This window comes from Lepisosteus platostomus, chromosome 6 (assembly GCF_059453375.1).
Source record: "Lepisosteus platostomus isolate fLepPlt1 chromosome 6, fLepPlt1.hap1, whole genome shotgun sequence".
In the NCBI taxonomy this organism is placed as follows: Eukaryota; Metazoa; Chordata; class Actinopteri; order Semionotiformes; family Lepisosteidae; genus Lepisosteus; species Lepisosteus platostomus.
Genome location: NC_142616.1, coordinates 57,539,056 through 57,562,053, shown reverse-complemented (window position 1 = coordinate 57,562,053; position 22,998 = coordinate 57,539,056). Strand labels below are relative to the sequence as shown.

The 22,998-nt window shown below is 39.4% G+C and overlaps 2 protein-coding genes across 4 annotated transcripts in view; both read left to right on the top strand.

Annotated features, from left to right (window-relative positions):
* Positions 1-8,079, top strand: part of lamb2l (laminin, beta 2-like) — a 66,860-nt gene extending 58,781 nt beyond the window's left edge. For both annotated transcript variants that reach the window (XM_088636559.1, XM_088636560.1), the window contains 5 exons: positions 168-366; positions 962-1,103; positions 1,633-1,809; positions 3,029-3,194; positions 4,660-8,079. In XM_088636559.1, the coding sequence (XP_088492685.1) occupies positions 168-366; positions 962-1,103; positions 1,633-1,809; positions 3,029-3,194; positions 4,660-4,799 (824 nt within the window). In that variant the 3' untranslated portion in view covers positions 4,800-8,079. The remainder of the gene's footprint in view (positions 1-167; positions 367-961; positions 1,104-1,632; positions 1,810-3,028; positions 3,195-4,659) is intronic.
* A 2,273-nt stretch (positions 8,080-10,352) lies between these two features.
* The window catches only part of lamb2 (laminin, beta 2 (laminin S)), a 49,095-nt gene continuing 36,449 nt past the window's right edge, over positions 10,353-22,998 (top strand). Inside the window, exons 1-2 of one of the 2 annotated variants that reach the window (XM_088636543.1) lie at positions 10,353-10,533; positions 10,797-10,880. In XM_088636543.1, the coding sequence (XP_088492669.1) occupies positions 10,850-10,880 (31 nt within the window). In that variant the 5' untranslated portion in view covers positions 10,353-10,533; positions 10,797-10,849. The remainder of the gene's footprint in view (positions 10,534-10,796; positions 10,881-22,998) is intronic. The other variant, XM_088636544.1, reaches the window with a different exon arrangement.

Genomic DNA, 22,998 nt, shown 5'->3' with positions numbered 1-22,998 from the left:
GTTCACCCTCTTGTTTTACATCTATAGTGTCGCAATGTGTTTCAGTACATTTTAGAGAATCATTTGTGTCTGTACTGAGCTGACGTATCGACAGAGAATGAGGAGTATGGAAGCTTGTGCAGGTGCTGCTCGGTGTATTCCTCACATGTCCTTCCTTGGTGCTTCAGAGGAAGGAGCTGATCCAGGGAGCATTGAGCTGGTGGCCCAGCAGGTGCTGGCCATCTCGCTGCCCGTCAATGGAGCCAACATTGCCCGGGAAATCAAGGACAGCATCGCCAACCTGACCGACGTGGAGAAAGTCTTCAACACCACCTCCCAGCAGCTTCGCATCGTGGAGGAGCTCCTGCAAAATGCTCGTGATGCAAAGTAAGAGTACGATCCAGTAGCTACCTTGCTTGTTTGCAGTTTCTTCTCTGATGGGGGTTTGAAAACACACTAGCTCCTTCCATCATTAAAGCAGCAGACTATTCCTTGGGATTGTATGCTTATGGGTGAAAGAGTGTGTTTTATTCATCTTGGTTATATGTTTCATGCAAGCTTTTGTTGCTATTAAATGGGAATTGTCTTTGAAGAAACTGCAAATGTGAGCATTCAAAAAAGTGGGTTAAGTGTGCGTACCCAAACGTTTCCTTAAATATTTTTATTTTGGGGTGAGTGCCAACCTTTCCTTTTTTTAAAAATCCAATTTGCTGCACAAACTCACTTTATAAGTTATATGCAGTCAATAGGTCCGTAATGCTAGATTCAAGTGGAATTTATAAATTATTCAGTGGACTTTACGGGTCACTTTGTAAGAAAGATGTCATGCTGTTGGTACTGTCATACTGTTAGACAGGAAGCAGACAGCTCTACACCCACACGTTCCACTCATAACTTGCCAGTTTTCCTTTAAACGCTGGAGTGTCTCAACTCATTCAGGATAAAAATTCCAAGTAGATGTCCTCTTGCTTCCTGAGCACAGGACCCGGGCAGAAGGAGTGAAGGGGCTTGTCAATGAGACGAAGATGACATTAGACGATGCCAAGACAGCAGCAGAGTCAGCAGAGAAAGCTCTCAGAAAGGCCCAGAAGAACATCAACAGTGCACAAAATGCCACAGACTTGGTAAAACATCAGTGTTTTCTGTCAAACTCACTAAAGTGCCTCAATTGATTTTAAGTTTTACTACTGGCTTTTGTACAAATTCTACCACTGAAGCAGAAAAAAAAGTGTTTAGCTTCCTTTTAAGCATTATGAAAAATAAGGCAATAAATATGAGGTATCTAACACTTATTGCTAGATTATTTATAACAGCCTGCATCTCAAAAACCCCTTTATACCAGGAGTCTAATCTCCATTCCCCCATTAGCCTCAGGACTCAGGACTGTTTGGGTTGCATCTGAATAGGATTCTCATGGTAGACAATGTCCTTACCTTGAACTTCATAACCAGCAGCTATTAGCTTGGTAATGTATTTCATTTGGTAGCTTACCCAACAACAGAAATATTTTCACATCCAAGATTATGGTGTTATATTCTAAATTCCCTCAAGGCACAGACAAGAAAGGGACATACTCAATATATCTGATTGCTTTTGGACAATAGTTGACAACGCTTGCTCCATTTTCACCACCTTTCTGTCGCACTTTCACAGGTGAAGAATAAGCTCCAAGGCATTGACAGCAATCACATGGATGCCATGACACGACTGCAAGACCTGTCGAAGCAGGTGGAAGCTCTGCAGGAGAAGACAGGGCAGAACCGAGAGCTGGCCCGGAAAGCGAAAGCTCAGTCGGAAAATGCCACACAGACTGCGGAGGGGCTGGATGAGGTGGGTCTGCCAGGACGTCGCTTGCTGTGCAAGCTTCATGACACAGCATGAGCTTTAGCTGGGCGTATATGAGCCCTTGAAATCCGTCACTGGCATGCTGGGGTATGTGCTATACCCCAGCATGCCAGTGACGGATTTCAAGGGCTCATATAGTACATCAGCCTTACTGTATTTGATATTTGTTTTCATTTTACAATACATCACCCTTGTGTGTCTTTTATTTCATTTTCTAGTAGTTCTCACACAATACTTCAGATAGGAACAGTACAGTATGTGGCATTTACCCGTGCTGTTCAGTTGTTTATAATGCTGATTAATTGGACAAATCCCTCTTCTTGAAAAGCACTCTCCCTTGATTACTGAAGGTGCCAAGGCCTTGAGATCCATTGATGAAGTAGTGCACACTAGAAGCTGTGCTACATTGGTGTGTGGCCACAGCTGTTTCCCTCAGATTAATCCTTGTACAGTACATGTCAAAATTCATACAGTACTGCACAACAAATAAAAAGTAAAAGTAGATATAAATATTGTATTAACATGTCCTTTCCAGTCCTCACTGAAAATATTCTTGCATGAAATCCTCATGGCATCTTTATGCAGCAGAATACCTATTAGCCAACATTAAGTCTCAAATTTAATCCTGTTAACATTATTTCCTTCATTTAATTATGGTAACAACAGCCTGTATACTGTAGATGCCCTTGAAAAATGCCCATTCGTTGTTGTTGTTTTTTTTCAGATTTGACATTTTCTGTTGTGTGTTAGAAATGATATGTTAGACAATGGTTAGAGCTAACAAATGTTGAGAAATGTAGAAAAGACTGAAATGTAGAAAAGATGAAACAGCAGTTCTTTGCATCATAAAACTGTTTTCACTAAGAAACCCAGATGCCAAATGACAGAATGGCAAGACATTAAACCCTTAGTCCATTATGGCTAGATTTGATTACCCTGTGGTCTGCTTAGGTTAGCTTGAGCCATTAGGTATCTCTGAGAGTGTTTGTTTTACTTTGGACACAAGCTCATCTGAATGCAGTCCATCAGCACAGGGAGAAATAGAACAGGTGACTGGAGGTAAAAGAACTGAAGTTATCCTGGGTCAGAGTGGGGCTGCATTTGGGCATCCGGTTTAAGAAAGACTGAAATCTCCAAACCGATGTGTAAAGGGATGAGTTCTGAATGTGAAGAGACATTAATGTTGTGGTATTGTATCTAACAGGAGATGGAAAATGTGGAGCAGAAATTTAAAGAGCTTCAGAAAAAAGTGGATGGTATGAACGGAGGAAGTGGAGCCATTGATGATATTGACAAGAAACTGAAAGATATCAAGAAAGATGCTGAGGACCTCCTCAATAAAGCCAACAATGGCATGACCGCACTAGATGGTATGTGGACATAATTTTCCATTTTTAAGAGGGTCAGGTTTTCAAAAATTCAAACTATTGCAGAGAGATGTACAGTAAATACCCAGTTTAAAGAAGTGTCTACACCTTATGGTCATGAGACAGCACATAAGGAAGAATTGTGTAGTCTCTTTTACTGAGGCCAGTCGTTGTTCTGTTTGATGTTTCTTTCTGTCTCTTCAGGTTTTTCATTCAAGCAGATAATATCTAGGGAAAGTGACAGACGTGTATTAAAAGCTTCAGTTGCCTCTGATGCTTCAGTTTTATTTTGCTGCAGAACACAGAAAAACAAACTCAGAAGCTAAGAAAGTCTGGGTCTGGTCAGTAGTAGATGGGAGAACACTAAGAACAACTATGTTGGTGCTGTACATGATAGGTGTCATAGGTGTCATCCCTGAAGAGCAGAATGTTGAAGCCAATGGTGACCACTTTGGTGACCAGGGACGACACGAATGTCAGATAACAACCCATTTCTCATTCTGACCTGTTGATCTCTTTTTGCTAAAATGTTTAGGACCCATCTTGTCATCATGTTTCTGATTAGCTTGAAGTTCTCTGCGAGTTTCTGTGCAAGCAGCAAAGGTGGTATTGTTAAGCTTGAAGTTCTCTGCGAGTTTCTGTGCAAGTAGCAAAGGTTGTATTGTTACAATAATGTACTGTAAAATGTACTGTCCTTCGGATTCAATATTAAACCATGATCCTGTCAACTCAGTCATCGAAGACCCCAAGGTACTGCCTGTAAAAAAAGAGGTGTCACCTCTGGTGTCTAGGCCAACATTCACTCTGGGCTTGAACCATTCTAGCCTACCTGAAATTCCTCCTTAATTCAGGGGGTGAAACAACATCTTACTTTAACACTGTGCTGTATGGCGGGACCACTGATGTAGAATGGCCTTCATGCTTCACCCAGATGGGTGGATGAAGTGCATTCCTCTTGTTTGTAAAGCCATTTGGGATCCTTTGAGATCAAAAATGTTATGTCCAGTATATGCAGTGTATTATTAGAAAAAAAAATGATCCTGTTTTTAAATGTGCTTAGTGTTTAAATTAACATAACCCCCATCTTGTATATCACGACTTAATTAACTCCTTCCTTTTTTGAAGAACATTTCTGCCAGGTAGACTTCAACATTTAAGCCTGCAGTTATTTGCATACGTTAAGAAAGACATGTGGATTGAAACACTGGTAGCGGTAAGAAATGTAGACCTGGCAGGTACAGTAGCTATGTAAAAGTTTTGAAAAGTATTGATGAAAAAAGGGCCAATGGCCTTAAGGGTCCTATTTTGCAGGCACTTTCACGTGATTGACACTATGGCGGGTTGACACTATGGAGAATGGATGACAGTCTCTCGTATTTCTCTGGTGTTCCTTGTGACGTTTCCATGTTTTTAGAACGAGTCACTCTTGGACTTTCACTCAGTGCAGGATTTCTCTTGTTCCACCTAGATCTCGAAAAGAGGTATCGGATCAATGAGAAGAGGATGCAGGAGCAAAGGGATGAACTGGCTGATCTGGAGCGGAATGTCACCAGCATCAGAGACATTATACGTGAACACGTGACACAGTACAACACCTGCATTTTATAAGTGATCTTCAGATCCGACACTTATTTAGATTTACTGACACTTCTTGAGGTCTTATTTAGACCTCAGCCTCTGATTCTTGTTTAAAGAGCAGCTCCAGAGCTCAAAGGCAAGGCTACTGAGAGGCCTTTTTTTCCCCGTGTTACTTTTGATTTTCTAGATGTGAAGAAATGTACCTTGACTATGTATTAAATATGTTCAAAACTGCACGCAAACAAACTACAAATTTGGCCTTTGAAACCAGATTGAATCTCAAGTGAGTTGATTGGGTTTTTTTTTTTGTTAACGAAAGGAACCATCAACACACTGTCCTCCCTAGATGTGACCTTTAGGACGAAGAAGTAATCTAACCTGCTTCCCGTAATGCCCAGAAAACTGCAGACACGGGCAATGTTGTGGAGATTTGCAAGACAAAATGTATCTTTGTAGCCCTATAACTGTATAAACGTGACACTTTACGCTTAAAGAACTAACATAAAAGGGATTTTTATTGTTTTTTGATCACTTATTGACAGTATGATATTGAGTGTAGAATTCCTTTTTATGCTTAAAATGACCATTATTGAGTAGAACATTGTATTAAAGAATATCTCTAAAAAACAAGGATGGAAAAACTTGACAGACATACAGACAAATCGTGTTCTGCTCAAAAATGTAACAAAACCAGGTCCTGATGAGAGTGATTGTTTGCTAGAGTTAATTTAGACTAAAAGAGTGCTAAAAATCCAAGACTCCCACAGTCAGCACTTATTGCCATAATGAATAATCTTTATCGGGTAAAAATACTGGGCTGTGTATTCAAAACACTCAGGGACAGATATACCAATGTACTGAGCCTTTTTTACAAGCCATAAGCCTTTTACAAATGAGTGGAGGATGTACTGAACAAAAACAATTTTAAGAAACCTTGTGTGAAGATGTTTGGTCTTTGCAGCTAAACCATTAATGACTCATTGATTCCGGATAGTCCCGTTAGAAGTATCAAAAATGTGATTTGTACTTACCATATCCTTTTGTAGTTATACAAAGCCCAGATAAGGAACAGGAGTTTAATGTTCTAAAATACAGCCTGGAGCCTCTAACCCAGAGAAGCTGGGCTATGTTTCTCTCAGTGGCCTATAGTAGTAGATGTGGAAGTCTGGCACATTCCACTCTGTGTTTCCCTGTGCCTCATCTGCAGCCTCATCTACAATGATGAAGGCGTATATTTCAAATTTTCCATTACACAGTTTTACCTGATTAGTGAGAGCAATGGATGGCACACATGTGCCACTACTCTTCTAGATAATTCTAAGCACATGTATAGAATGACCTGCTAGCATGTACTGTAATTTAAAGATAACAATTACAAATGTCATTCATCTTGAGTTACTCCATTAGTTTTTTATTCCTAAGAATAAGAATAGCTGTATTTCTAACCAGCTGAAGGGAGAGACAGAATAGTATGGAATCTCCAGCTACTCTTTAATAAAATGTTTTTTTTTTCCTTCCTTCCTCATCATCACTCGTGCCAGTATATGGCTGTGGCGAGACAGACTGGGAGATTGCTCCCTGAACAGTCTTGTTTGTGCTCCACACTATAACTACTACTCAAACCCAGACAGGAGCAGAGTAGTAGGCTATGCATGTCAGACCATCCTGGTTACCCACAGGTACCATGATTTATTTGGAGAGCTGGTGCAAAACTCCTGCGAAGCTTTGTTTGCTAATAAGTTGCAACATATCGGTATATTGAGGCTCTTCTCGTTAATAAATGTACTGTAAGTATAGAGGATGTCTTGTTTAGTTTTTGAATTGTCATGGCACAAACACAGACTGCACTATGTTTGGTCTGCAAATGGCCCTTAAGTGCTTAGATATTTGAAGCAATCGAGTTTAGCTGCCTAAGTGTTTTGAATATAAGAACTCACTGACTTCATAAAGCAGGAAGCTTTGAATTACATATTTTTTCAAGATTTCAAACAAACTGGGAGTGTCAAAAAGACTACATTGGTTGGTCCTGTAACTAATAATCTGTTGATATAAATGATGTGTGAGATGTGAGAGACTCGGATCTTTCCTGTTTTTGATTCTTTGTTTTGATGCTTATCTAATGCTCAATTACCTATGTACTTAAGATAAAATGCATAAAACTAGCCCATTTGTTGCCTGCTGAAAATATGGTAGGTTTGCTATTAAATATTACTTTTGTGCACTTCACTGCACTTTTTAAGAAACGAGCATTTTTGAAAATAAAAAAACAAAATCTTTGCTTTCTGCCAGATTTTCAGCATAGTAATGCTGTCATTTTGTATTAGATACTTTTTTAAATGTTTTTTTTTCCGGAACAGGTAAATATATTTTAAAATCGTTAGAAGATACCTACAGTATAAAAGTAGATCAGGGATTTTAAAGTATGTTTCTATAATTTGAAAATATCCTTGGTCAGTATTTTCGGGCGTTTTCTCCATTAAAGTCCATTAACCTCCTACCCATGATAGAAACAATAAATAAATATCTGCGCCTATTTTAAATGTGCAAATTCCTTCTCACATTACATTATTGCAGTCCTTAATAAACCCAATGGTTTGCACAAAGTGTCTTTCTGCCTTTGGTAAAGTGTAGAAATATATGTCATTTGATGGAATAAGCTCAGGTGTAATAATCATGATACCTTGATAATTATGATACATAATACTGTATATAATTTAAAAACTAAATAGATATCTGATAACTAAATATATAGTGTCCTTTAAAACAGTAATTGTATAGTTAGGAGTGAGAGGACGAATTTTGAAGTGCTGTATACCATGCCCAAGCCTGTTTAAAACATGTCACAAATTTGTATTTTCTAATCAGACAAATTTAGATTTGGCTTCAGAAATGTATTGCAAAGACCGGAATATAACACCACACTTTTCTGATTGTACTGTTACCTTTGCTTTTTCCTTTGTCCAAAAGCCTGTGAGTTCATGTTACAAAGCTGCTATTAAGTGATATGGTAGAGGATAGACTGATACTTAATTCTAAAGAAGAGAGTTTCTCAATGGCCATTTTGGGGCACTTGATTAGTTTCTGGTGCCAGCTTACCCGGTAGAAAATTGGGTACTGATTTAGCTGTTGAGAACTCCTGAGAAGAGATTGTAAAACTGTATGATTGAAATGGAAATGCCTCCAATACAAAGAAAAAGAATCTCAGTTGTGTATATTCTCAGATATGTCTGTCTATTACATTTGTGCATGAATCCTCAGTTCTTGTCATTGACAGAGAAACGTATAAACAATAAACATGCATTTGATACGAGGTTTTTACTGTTTGGGTTTTCTGCATCATGAAAGATTTTTCTTCTTGGCATTTGTCAAAGTGGTGTGGGCGTTACTGCAGCTGCCTCCCAGCTGCTAGATTTGATTCCAAACAAGGGTACCTTCTGTGTGGAGTTTGCATGGTCCCTCTTAGTTTGCATGCATTTTCTGTATTAGGCTCCAGTTTTCTCCCAAGTTTCTAAATTGCTTGTGAGCCCAGCAATTGCCTGGGGCCTAATCTAAGGTGTATTGCAGAATTACAAGTCAAAGATCAAGGTTTAGAGATGAAAAACAAGAAAACTTGTGTGTGCCAGCAGTACAAGACCTGCAAGTTTCATTAATCTAGAAATAACCTTTAGTGGTCTGCTATTGGTGCTGTTTCTTGTTTAGTCCACCAGAGTGCATCAGATACTCTAGCTGTTCAATCAAGAATCAGCAAATTCTCAGTGATGTGTTGAATATAATGCTTTGAAGAGTTTTTTTAAAAAATCAGCTGGTGTCATTTATGGGTTACAGTTAATTCTTCAATTAATTACAGTTAATAACTCCAAGTTATTACTTATGTGTTTATTTTTATGTTAATTTCATTTAATGTAGACAACGCAGAGTTGATGGACACTGAGCTGTTTTCATTGTTTGGAAATAACACTGTCAAGTTCTTATAGAATTCGTTTTTTTTTTAGTTCTAAGTACAACAGAGCTAAACCGTTCCTAAATAAGTTTTTTGGGGATTCTCTATCTCTTTGTAAAAGCAAACCACAGCTTGATTGAGAACCGGATCAGAAACAAAAGATTGTTTTTAATTTGTGTCTCCAGATAACTTGGTCAGGAAATATCATTAAGGTGCCTGCCATGTTTCGATTGCTTTCCAGGATAGGAGCAGGTTCCCCTGGGATCCTATGGTGGATGAAGTGGTAAGAAAATGGGTGGATTCCAGTGGGCATTGGTTTACTGTAAATGATTATGAATATTGTACAGTACATATTTTACAGTAGCAGCTTCTTAAATGCCAGAAGGTGACTGGGGACATGACCAGTTCTGCAATTACACTATTTTGCTGCTGATTAAGTTTGCTTCATACAGAAATCCCCCAGGTGAACTAGTGACCCTGTGTGTTTTAGTATTCTGATTATTTTGATCAACATTTCCGACTTCACTAAACGAAGCTGTGCTTTTATAAGACTCGAATCAATGTGATAGAATGTGTGTACACAGTCACTGGCCAAAAAGGAATAACCAGCAAAACCAAAAAAAAAAAAAAATGACAACACCCAGGAACAGCTTTCTTAGCTGTTGAACGCTGATGTTTTTTCTTGGATTTCTGACGGATGTCAACTTGCTAAACCGCTGTCATTGAAAGGGTTTCACCATCTTTTGCGTGCTATTCCTGATCCACACTATGCAAGCATTGGAAATGCTAATAGTTATTTTAACCCAATTAGAGATTTTCAAAAGCAATGTGTGCTGCCTGTGTGCGATATGGGTGGCAGAAATACTAGGCTATCATGTTATACCTTCAGTACATACTGATTGGGGAAAGAGAGAATGAAGAAAATGTACAGTATTTTTAACTTATCAGAACTGGATACCTTCAAGCTATTTTTAAGAACATAAACTACGTATGTTTTTGACAGAATAGTTCAATAGACTGTGTATGGCTGACTCAAATACTGTTTTCTCTCTCTTTAAGCGCTGTACCTGTTACTGGGCAGGAGGTGGGGAACAGCTTATTCATTATGGCGATGAAAAGGGAAGGGGGGCGCATTGGTGTTGGAAATGCGGGAGTTCGGAACCCGACAGGAAAGGTAGTTCCGAAATACTGACGTGGAGCTTTTGTAAGCGCACAGAAAACTGAAGACCTAGGGCTCCGTGAAATTGCCTCCCACCCACCTCTGACACATACAGTACAAACCTGGAATCACATCTATACAAGCACAGTATAAACATTAAACTGTATGAGAACAAGTTAAATAATCAAAAGTGAAGACTCCTGGATTATCATCTCAATGTATCTTGGTTAAACTTCCAATAGAATTTTCCCCAATTCTATTTTCAGAATTTTCAGATTTTTTACAGTCCCTCCCAACATACGTAATCTGTTTGGTCCCAAAATATATCAATGAGAAAGTAAAACTAACATGTAATGTACTATATAACTGCTTTAATTCATTGCCTGCTTTCCCCCTTGCTAGATTTGTACCTCTGAACGAGTGCTGCGCTATTACCCGCAGAACTCTAGGAGCAAATAGTGCAGTTCAGCGTGTGACAGGGAGCACACAAGATCAGTCTCTTTTTAGCGAGGTTCATTCCTGAACGACGCCGCTCCGCTGCACAGTTTCCATGTTGCAAGTTTTGGCTCAGAAGTTTTGTCAAAGAGTTTGACTCACTTCAAGTAACACAGCAATCTGCTTCACTTCGGTACAGATGAAAGTTTGTGAGTTATCACAGCCCCCGGGTAAGTAAAAAAAAGTAACAGTTTTGTACATTACTCTGAATACTAAGCAACGCAGTTATTGCTTTACGGAACAAATTGTATCTTCTCCCTTTCTAGCTTCCGTAGTCATTTTCCTTTACTTTTTTTCCCCAGTTGTAATACAGAATACTAAATTGCATACTATTTCAACCGAGGGCATAATCTAGAGGTTGAGTACGAATAACAATGAACAATGATGAGTTGTTCTCGCTCTTTCATAATTGATTTGCAACTTTCAATTTCAGGTTGAACAGAGAAAACAAAAGAACGGTTCTGATAACGCATCGCGGAGGTCAGAATGATGAGGCAGATGCTGTTACTTTTCTGTGGTAAGTGATACAATCATCAGAAAAATAAATACTATGCAGTTACAGAATCTTTTTAGATGTTATGCGCCAATTATATATGAGTTCGTTCTTTACATATTTCCTTGCTTATCGAAAGCAGTCTCTTGATCATGGTATTGTTTTATGTGCATGATGGAAAAAAGTTTTCATCTTGAACTGCGTGCTGTGATAGTAAGCGCTTGTTCCCACGGCATGCAAGACATTTTTATATTAGGCTTTGCATACTGTAAGAGCGTTAAAGCAGTGTTGCTATACGACACCTTTAAAATCCTGCTTTTAGGTCTTGGTAATTTAACGCGGAACAGATCAATTTTCTCTGGTGTCTCAAGTACAACAGTCGCAGCGTTGGAACAATTGGCACTATGTTAACTTTCACTGTTTCTTAGTTCGCTGTCATGTCATCCGCCGTGAGAAACTTATTTTATCAATTTATTTTTCAACGGTTTACTCTGACAAATTTTCAGAACTGCTTAATCACAGAGTAATAATCCATGCAGCAACACTCTTGTTTTATACAATGGAAGAGTGAATCGCACAGATCTTCTGAAAGCCAGGTGCTTTCTTCGCATGCTGTTTTGTGATAAAATATTTTCAGCTGACAGAATTTCCAACAGTGAATTACAATAACAAGTGAGTTTATGGACTAATTCGGGTTATGGTTATTCTTATAACATTAGGTGAAACAACACTTTTAAAAGGCTTTAATAAATTTGTAAAGACAGAGATCATGAAGAAAGAAGTCAGTCTGCATTAAAAGCCATTTAAACAATTACCCCACAGTTTTTTATCCAGACATCCAGTCTTTTTTATTGCATTAAGTCAGGCTTGTCCCATCTTTTGTGTCTTTAAAAGACTGACTGGGATCCAGTTTTCAGAATCCTTGCCTCGTTGTGGAATCTTTTAACCAAGGCTGCCAGATAGCCACCTGTGTGAAAGAATTCGAGCCGTTTTTCAACAAATGCCAGCTCTCTCCCACATAAAAAAAACACTGTTTTTACAAGAACATCAAATGGATACTGGAGTTTGTTACTTCTCCTCAGAGGACAAAATGGCTTTAAATAATAATAAAAAGTTTCTGAAAGGCTGCTTACTTCATACTTTTCTGATAGCTGTGCTGAACTATTTTTTTCCTTAGTTATTATTAATTTGGCAGTTCACCAGCATGGTCCGTTTTCACTGTCTAGTAAGGGGGGCTGATTGTTGTTTGATCTCCAGAGAGTTTAGAGTTGGCTAGTTCCAGACAGTGCTTTAGTGCTCGTTGCCCGTTTACAAGAGCTTGGCTTTACCACAAATAGCATCCCCAGTGTGTTTTATTTTAGTGTTGTCAGTCGTCTGGCAAGAACCTCCTGCTACTTGATATTTTCTGTAGTCCATAAAGCCTTCTTCAGGCATAAAGGACTTCGGTTTAAAACAGCGGAAAGTGTTGTTGGAGGTTGACACATTGTTTGACAATTGGCCTCGTTACTCTAAATGTCCTGGCCTACCCCGAAGGTCAGAGGTGAGGAATGCAGGTGTAGAGCACTAAAGCTGAGAAATAACTGAGGTGTGAAAGCCAGGTTTTTATTTCAATTGTGCTATACACGAACAGCTAAAAATACAATGCCCCAAATAAAACCCGCAAGAAGCACTTTCTCTAAAGGCACAAACATGTGAAGACATTAAAGTCACTCTTGTGTAGGATTTGGTTCATATACAGTATGCCTGTGGAATTTACAAACTCCCTTCCCTGGAGATGTCTCTCGTGTCAGATTAACAGTGCAGATGGATCTGGAACAGACTAAGGGTTGTTTATGGTGTGTAGGTCCTTTTGTGGCAATGTAGCTGGAAGAACATTAAAAGGAGATTCAGCAATGTAGTGCAACAACGCTGAGCACAACGGAATAGCAAAGCCTTTTGAAAATCAGTAGCACAGGTATGTCTAGAGTAAAGCTGTGGAAAAGGAAGAATGTCCTCCAGTTTTGTTGCCAAAGCTCAAGATTTCCCATGCTCCCATCTGGAGCTCCCTGTTTTGCTCCTAGTGCACAATAATTTGGGAAAAATCCAAACATGTGGACAGATCCCTCTGGAAATGTAGAAATAGTGTCCTTTGTGGTTTCCTGAGGGTTTCCTATGTGCATAAATTGTGAACAGGCTTTATGTGACAGACAACAGACAACACTGGGAAGGCTGTGGGTTATTGTTGGGAACGTGCTTTTCATTAAGATGTCACTCAGTGTTACTTTTCCTTCTACTTGCCCCCTCCTTTAGCCCGGTTGTACTCTGTTCCTTCTGAGCCACACTTCTCACTCGTGGAGCAGCAGTGCAGGCTAATTTGAAGCAGGCGTACACTGTTGGTATTGAAGGCCATGTGTAGCACTCTCAAAAAGTTTTTTTTTTACTGCAGCTCTGCTTACTAGCAGTGCTTTTCAGAATTTATTTTTGGCACCTGTAGTAAAGCTGTAGGATTTTTCCATGCTTTACCGCTGAGTGTTTAGAGGATGATTGCAGTATTATTTTAAGAATACAGCACGAAACTGCGGAGGTAATAGAACCCAGTTTCTCTTTCTGTTATTTCATACCCTTTATTTAAACTGAGTTCCTTGCATGCCTCGCGTTGCCTGAGTGATAGGCCTCCGCTGAATGTGCTGTTCCCAAATGGGTTTTCATTGCAGGGAACATTTATTTGCCTAACCAATGGTGTTCTTTAGCAATTTTCCCTTGTGGGACAATAAAGGCAAAGCAAAAGCGAAAACAAAAACGGCGATATAATGTTTAAAAGAGAAATCAGTCGAAGGTTTTATTTTTAGATTAAAAGAGAAAAAAATAGCCCTGGAAAAAGTAGTCCCTCAGCAGGACTGGAGATGACAAACTACATGTACTTATACGCAGTTGCTGCCGTTAAGAGGAATCTGGGAGGCACTGATTTTCATTAATCTCTTCCGGGATTTCGAACAAACACATGTGATTTTGCTTGGCTTGTAAGATGATTTGATGAAAGATGAAAGAGAAGAGGTTGTCTTTTAAAGGCTTTACTTTTTCATCCTGGAATTAGGATCCTTTGTATCCTGTTTTTGGCATCCGTTTTTTTGGAGCTGCGTTGTTCTTAATTCAGTGGTTCAGTTTTGGCATGTGATCTTCGGGTGGCTGGAAGTGGTAACCACCAACCAGTTGCCCACAAACCGCAGAATGCTCTTGGGCCCGGTGAGACATCTGCCAGTCAAAAACAATGGGATATCCCTGCAGGCTACAACAGCAGTCATCTTATGGTGTGGTTGTAAAGTTCCGGAACTGGGGTTACTAGAACAGGCACCCAGAGCCCTGAAACAGAGAAGAGTGAGCACATTTGTTGATGTGCAAGGAGCTGCTGTTACGAACTGCCCTTAAGGCTTGAATTTCTTTGTCTGGAAAGGAGAAGAAAAGAGCTCAACGATGAGACTGCTAACGGACAGATATTTAATCTTTGCAGTATTTTTAATGCTTCAGGTCTTTAAGTGTCAGAGAAAGTAGTAGATACTTGTTAGCCCTCTTTGTAAATGATACACCATTTCTGTTCGGGAGCACTGCTGTGTGAAATGATTTAACAAATATTCTGTCAAAATAATCTGTAAGGCATGTTATTGGGCTCTGTTGGCGTTCTACAAATGTGTAGCCCATTGTAATAAAATACATCTTTTAGTTCAAGCACCTTGTCTTTCTTGCAGTTGGTGGCTGTCAGTGTTTTTTAACCATATCTGGATATTTTGCTATTTGGTTCAACACACTACCTATGATTGTAAGGTTTCGTGATCAGTGATAACCCAAATGCTGCATTTTTAACTAAACCCTATATAAAGGGCAGTATAATATTTTGACTTTCAGTTATAGCCTTCTTGTCAAACTGAAAAACTACAGTAACTTTTTGACTGCCAAGGGAAATCATGACAGTGGAACAATAGGTGTTATATTGCCCAGACATCAGTTTTTAGAGTATGTGTCTGTAGAAAGAATCTTTGCACTGTGCAGGAGTCCAATGGTATTTCCCAGTGCAAAACTAACAGTATTGACAAGAAACTCGATGGAGGTCTTCCAACACATTTAGTCCCCCATGACCCCATGTATTTATGTATTTATGTATGTATATCTTTTGTCTTCTCTGGTCCATCCTGAGCATAAAAAGTTGTAATGTTGTAAAACCAATCACCTATTGTTGTATTCAGCTGAATTTATTGTATGTCATTAATGGATTTTATAACAGAAGTTCAGGAGGTGGGTTAAATTCTAATCTCGCCTACAGTATGTCTGCTTTCCTATGTGTATACTGTATGTCTATCTCACTTTCTGAACTTAACTTTGTGCATTTCTCGTGCACTCTATCTACACCCATGTAGCAGCTCCCTGGCTCATTCCTTATAGTAGTGAGGTGGGTTTGGTCAGGCAGCTGTTTTTCAGCTTGTCGGGCTACACCAAATAACCTCTATATATTCATACCTCTATCCCAATCATTATGATCTGACAAAACTATTACATTTTTGGAGGAGCTGTGTTTTTATGGTAGAGTCATTATGTTCCAGATTTGCTGTGTGCTGTACATTAAGCACAAATAGAATAATAAGATGAATGCAAGAAAAGGGTCAACTTTGATTTGCTATCAATTAGTGTACAAAATTAATACTGTATACTGTATGAGTAATGACTGTAGTGTCAGATGTAATGCTAATTTTGTATGACAGTGCTCTCTTTACAGATTCAGAAAACTTGTTTTGATTCTATTACTTTCGGATTTTGTATTTTCTTCTGCATTGTTTGGTCTTAAATAATCCATTTATTTCACAAAACCATTCATGAAGAATTAAATTATGTCCTGGGTTACAATAGGATAATATAACCCTTATTTAGAACAATGCATTCACTGACAGCTTGTGGTCCAGAAAGCTTTATTGCTTGGTTTGGGCTCATTCAATATGTTCACAAATGTGTCAACAAACTATACTGCCATACTGCCATGTGTGAGGCAGTGTTTTCCACATTGTCTGTGCACGTCAATAATGTCTTTGTTTATATTTCACTGGGCTTAAGAGGGGGTCCGTGGACCTCAAGGAGAGTTTTAAGACACTTCACTGCAGTTACAACAAACCACACATGCAGTGTCAGGGTTCATGAATATGTGCATCAGTAAGTCTGATTTGTGGCAAATTAAAATTTCATTGAAGATGGAGGCTTCTTCAGTTTTAGGACTAACTAAAGAGATTTTAACTAAAGAGATGCAAAGGGTTGAGGAAAGGGTGACATTAAAATAATATTTCCTGGAATAGACCAATAAGTGTTTATTGTTGGTATTTGCAGTAAATGAGCATTGTAGTCCTATAGGTTTTACTGGTATCTTCATATTCAGCAGGAGTCATGCTGGTGTAGTCAAAGAAGGACAAGAGTTGCGATTGTGTGAAAAACCCACTCTCTCCTCACAGTGCTGATCTGAGATGCGACGAATAGATTTTCCAGGAACGAATGAAGTTAGAAATACAGATGTGGTGCACTACACTTAACACAATGCAATCGCTAGACGACATTAAAATCTTAAAATATGTTACAGTTGCACTGACATTAGTGAGAGGTACACCAGTCACATTTGCTCTGCACTGTTCTACAGTGTAAATGGTACTTGTGTTTTTACACAGGTGGGAAATGGGTTTTCTGCTACGTCCTGTAAAACTCCTTTGTGACTTACTACTCCATGAAAAGAAAGAGGTTCCATCTTTGATTTTATCAGGTCATGGGATTTTCTCCATAAATCCTGGAATCCCAGAGGGACGAAGAGGGAGACCAATATGTTCCCATTTTCCTCAAGGTCTCATTACACAGCAAATTTATGAGTGACATCAGCTTACAGACCTTGCTGAAAGAGCCTGCATTTCTTTGGTGCGAGTGGCTTTTATAAAATACAGATAGGCTGTTTGTTTCTAATGAGAACATCTTCCTTGGAATATTGTTAATGAAACCATGTGGAATGAATGGTAACCGCCGTTGTTGTGAAAATTGAGATGATTTTATTTGGTTTAGAAGGCTGCTTTGTACGTTATTCCTGCAGGCTGTTTTGACCACAAATATGGACCTTTGTTGCAGAAACTAAATACAGATGTATGTTTTCCTTTTGATTTCATGTTAGTTTGATTGCCAAAGTTTTGGCATATTGTTTGTGAATACATGCAACATTTTGTTAATGTCTATGGAGGAATATCTAGAAAAAGCAGTCAATGCACTATGCGTTTCCAAGTATTTTTTTGTGGAATCATTAATGTTCTTGCAATCGTCTGCCAGGCTCATGACCGATACTTTCCCATGTCTGATGAAGCACAGAGTATCGGTACCAGTGTTTAGAGTGCATTGCACTTTGCTCCCACAGCAGTTATTCCCTAAAACCTCACAATTCTTATTGAAATTCAATAAATCATGGTGCTGGGAAGAGGAGTAGGAGAGGGGTAAGAGCTGAGGTGGATGCAGTGGAATAAACTGACATGACTAAACAAATGTAAAAACAAAGTAAAAATCAAATATTTTTTTCCCTCTGGGAATGATATAATTTTCTTTTATTGGAGATGTCTACTGAATTTTTCAAGGCTTTCTAACCACTATATTCTAATTCATCAAATACTTGAAAATGCAGCCATGAAAGACTGATACATGATTTATTTCCCCAGTTATCATCAGTGTAGTCTAATCCCTTAACTTGTACAAGGGAAATATTGCTAAGCTATTGGAAGTAGAAGCTTGGCAATGAGTGTGACTTATCTCTGTCCCAGTTTTTATTTCCTTTGCTTATGGAAAAAAAAGCTAAGCCAACATTTGACTCTTGTCAGGTTGAATGCCAACAAAAACACTGTCTTTAAAAAGAATTAGAATCACCAATTATCTTCGTTGTACTGTCCCAGTCCAATGTGGAATAGCCATTTTCGTGTTTTTCACATCTTGGCTCCCACACTCAAGGGTGAATGTGGAAATGTCGGCAGATTGTTCCGATCTGCCCACCTTCACCTCCCTCCCACTTTGAACTCATCACCAGCCACCTAATCCAACGCTGCCCTTGGGGAATCCCAGTGGACTAGTGGCACAATCCAGATTCGAACCCGTGACCATTGATCTCAGCCTGCATTTGGCTGAGGGCCTTTACCAGTTGAGCTACACAGGAAGCCCCTGAATATAATCAATGCTGATGTCAAACCGATCCCTCTGGGCAATGTGAATTTTCTAATTTTACTGAAGTTAGTCATTTGTGCTCAGCATCTGTGAAGCACAATTCAAAGTTTCTTGGACTACAAGTGGGTTACATATATCCCAGGAGGTTCCTACAGAAGCCAATAGCGCTCATTTCCCAGCACACAGACTCTTTCTGCTGGCTTGTTAAAAAAAATAGATATGAATAATACTTAAATGTTTCTTTCCAAATGTATGGACACTAAGGTCTGAGTAAAAATTGATTTAAATGTCTCTCAGAAGGTGCCCATTAAACAAAAGAGACAGAAACGATGCAAACAGGGTGGTTAAGAGTTGCTGTTTTTATCCGAGGTGACGTCCCTGGCTATTTAGGAAGTAAGTGACAGCTAACCAGCTCTCTTCTACAGTTTCCCAGCTGGTCTTGAATTTGTCATCCACTTGTCACACTTGTCTGTAAATAACTGGTCTGCAGAAGAACCTTTTTTGGGGGGAATGTGAAAATCCAAAGACGTGCAGCATAAAAATGTAACTAACTGGAAGAACATTGGAGAAGTCAAACTCTGTTCATTGATTTTAGTTTTGTAAAGTTTTTCTTAAAATGCCACTTGTCATATAGCTGTGCAGCATTCAACTGCAGATTGTTGGGTCCAGACGTTTTCAAGGGACTGGATATAAAAGAATGGTAAGAAATGCATTTTGTTGGAAGAAGGCCTGGTCTGTGTTGTTACACTGCAGAGACAGCTGCTCTGCCTTCAGAGTCCAGTTGATACAACTCATGCTTCCTTAAATCCCATTCTGTTGATTATGGCCAGGCTGCTTTCTCAGCTTTAATAACTGCACATACCAGAGGGTGAGCCCTCCACAAAGACTGACTCTTTATCATATTTGCAGTGCAAATTCTCACACTGACAGGGAGATTAGCTGGAATATTTGGGAAGACTAGTAGGTTAGGGGAGGGCTCAGTACAGTAATTCAGTTTCGCCCAGTTCCATTTGAAAACTTGCGCTGAGACATTGAAATTTGTTTAAAATCAGATTCACCTCTTGTCTTCTGGACATTTAGATCTGTTCACCAGAGCATTTAATGATGTCTGCCGCAGTCTTTTGATAATAAAATAATAAAATGCAGTTTCCCTGTGGCTGACGAAAAAATTCAGGAAAACAATGTTACTCTGGAATTTTATCGCATACCCAGATATTTAGTTGAGATAACATATGGGTTGAGGATATATACCTTCTCCAAATCCTCATCCTTCTCATTATATTCAACACTTTTATTACCAAAGTGGTTAAGAACAGATGGTATGTTGGCCAGTGCCATTACTTTGCCAAGTGAGCGTGGTTTGAAGGTGTTTCTCAGCTGAGCAGAGAGCTGCATACCTCAGCATTTGCCCATTTATGGGTAAAAAGAATACTAACAATTGACTGACTCTGCTTTCTCTTGCTGAACTGTTATACAGGACAAGAAGGAAGAACCATTTGACTGGCTGTTGTACGATATACTGTAGGAGGAATAAAATGAAAAGCAGCTGTTCATGTATCAGTGGACGTGAAGCACTGCGATCTTTTTAGTTCAGTTATTTTGCTTGAAGTGTTACAATATACTATATATCATGAGCTGTAAAATGTGTGACTTGTGTTTTTTATGTTCAGAGCGGTCTGTCTTCATTTACAGCCTACAGGCACTTGACACATCCAAGTCTGACTGCATGGTTCTAGGTTATTTGTGCTTTGTGTGTTATAATGGGACACAGTGAAAATTAATCCAGCAAAAACCGACTTTGGAATAATCATCCTAATGGAGTTAGCAAAGAAATATAAAGGGGTATTAAATCGGTGTTAAATTATTAAGCTGTCAAAGCTGCACACCTACAGCAGTGAATCAGTAAAGTCCTACTCAGCAGGATGTTTAACAAGCTGGAGTTGAAAAAGCTGGAAAATAAGACAATACTGTTGCAACACCCACATTTATTTAAAAAATCTGATAAACAGTTTTTCCTTGGACATTCCACTATGATGTGTGTGTGTGCTATGGGGGGGGGGGTATTTGTTTTATATTTCTCTTTATCAGCTAGTTAAAAGAACAATGTCTTTGGAAAGGAACTTGATAAGAGTAGCTGTAGGTTTAGAGTTGGTGTGCCATCTCTAAAGAAGAAGAGAAACCGGATATACAGTAACAACGCAGCACACTGTGCAGGCCCGAATTGCAGCCTTGATTGGCTAAGTAGCAGCTATAATAATAGATATCATGTTGCATCGTGTTTCATTTTTGTCTCAAAGAAAGTGTTCCAAAGACCTGGTGTGCCTAAAACGGAGCCTAATCTTAAGGAAGGAAGAGATTTACATGCCTTCTGCACAACTCAGGCCATTTACAGTAACTAACTTTATTTTTTTAGCACTTATTGTACAGAGAAGCCACAGCAATTAGTAATAATCGTTGAACAAGATTCCTGATTGCACTGTCATTATAGTAATTTGGACTGAACCGAAAATGCCAAGGAAGTATGCTCTAAACAGGAGGGAAACCAAGATAATATTATTGCAGAACTGATAGTTTATCTGTGTATGAGAACTAACATTCACATACTGTACTAGATTGTATGTACTTTATCCATATGAGCAATCAAAAGACCATTAGAACTGACTGGCAAGTCTTTTGTGAATCTATCTTAAAACAATTTCCCTGCACTGTAATTTATTGGGTGAAACTGCCCTGAAGAGTCATGCTCCTCTGAGACGTGTAATCACGGACAATTGAGCTGTGATTGATGTAGTGTAGAGTTGTTGTATTTTTTGTTTCCTTTAAATTGACTTTCTGAAACCCATAAAATTTGGTCTGCTTAATTATTCTCATTTAATCGTTAGTAACAAGGGGGAAATTAACGGAGAGCAAAGCTGGTAAATGTTTCTTAGAAGATCTTCTATTGTTTCGGGATAAGTGCCTTTTCCCTTGTTCTTTTTACTCAGTGGAATGCCAGAGGAAGTCTTCATTGTTGACTTTCCTTTCTTTATTTGATCTTTTGACTAGCAGAACCGAAAAGGAAGAAAAGGGCTGTCTATCTTGATAGCTAAGAAAAGAAGGCAAGTGAAGACAGGTTTTTTATTTGCTTTCGGACTCGACCGGCAGGTCAGGGTACAGACACAGGTACCAGGTCAGCAACACAAAGAGCATTATATGTCTTCAGTTTTGTTTTCTGTGAAAGCGAACCACAGTCTGCGTAAGAGTGCAAGGCACATCAAATACAATATGCTTAAATGTGAAATGAGCAGAGGATTTGAGCTGAAAGCCTAATACGCTCTTAAATGTAAGACTGGTTATACTGTGAGCTTTCCCTTTGGAGAACTCATGGAAAGGTTTCAGAAATTCTCTCAGGAGTCCTTTCTTCTATTGAGCTATCCTGCTTGCTTCCGATTATCCAGATTGAACATCCTTTTACTTTAGATTGGGTAAAGATCTGGGAAAAGATTGGGTGAAGACCTGCATTGGTGAGTTTTTCATAGAATGTGGCAACTTCACAATAGAAAGCAAAAGATTGTTGTGCTCAGGGATTCTTGTTAAGTCACCTGGCTGAACGTTTCTTTCTTTTGTGCAGAATGAGTTTGCTACTGAAGGAGATCGGATTCCAGTCCAGACTTTGCCCTTCACCAGTTGCCTCTCAGGCTCTGGTGGAAGCTCAGAATTAGTCTGAGGGCCACAGGGGTGAGGGAGGTGGGCGTGTTCTGGGTTGGGTGGGTTATGACTTGGCTGTGCACCAGCAGCTTTTCATTTGTCAGTGACGGTGGTTTGTCAGTGCCGGTGGTTTGTTCTCCTTCTGGTTGGTGTCTGTGCTGTGCCCTTTGAATTCCAGAATACTCGTGATAAAGAAAACAAATCTGGGAGGATGTGCAGTGGTCAGCTGAGTTGCATTTTCAAAATTTTCAGATTAATGTTGGACAATTCAGGGAACTTTGTGTGAAAGGGGTCACAGGCAGGACTTTAGATTTTAGCAACTCAAAAGGCTCAATATAAAAATTCTGGAGAGTAGAACTTTTATGGCTGTTTCTAAAATACAGCTAGCATATTGGTTGTTTTTTATCCATCCATCTGTGTTCTAACCACTTCTGCCAATTCAGGGTTGCATGAGACGCCAGTCCATTACAGGGCAGACAGACCAAAAAACACTGACAGGCACACACTCATACCAGGGCCAATTTTCCCTGAAGTTAATTAACCTACTACTATATCTTTGGACAATGGGAAAACCTATGCAAACACAAGGAGAACGCACAAACTCTACACAGAGAGCAACTTAAGTCTGGAATTGAACCCAGGGCCCAGTGCCATGAGACAGTGCAAATCACTGCCCCCCCTTTCCTTTTATTATTCTGTTTAATGCAGATCTTATTTGGCATTAAGTTGTTTCATGCAACATATGGCTTCATGCCTCAATGTCTTTCCTGCAGTAGGAGAATAAGAAACATTCCTTCAATACACTCTGTGAGATCCCTTCATCACATGCTGCTGAGTCTTCAGAGTCTTGCAGTAGACCTACTCTAGTCCTGACTGAATGAGCAACGCTCTCTCGCAGACATCTCTGCCAACATGCAAGTTCCAGGCTGCTCCCAGAAATCATTGTTGCTCTGAAACCTGCAGGAAACCCCGGAGGACTAATGGCCATCCAAGTTTGCATTCGGCCAATCCTGTGCCATTGTTTGAAGAATCCTCTTCAGGATTGGCCTAGGTTCAGCCAGCACTCTGAGAGAACACCTTCGCTGGCTGAATCACTTAGGAACCAGAACAGCTAGACCTTTTTTGTTCCTCTTTCCTATTTCAGACTTGTTCCAGCAGGTTCAACGTGAGGAGCACCTGTTACTGTCAGGAACTATGTTAACAAGATATCTGCCTTACCACCCCCTGCCTTCTAACCCTGCTAGACTGCTAAACGCCCCAGACC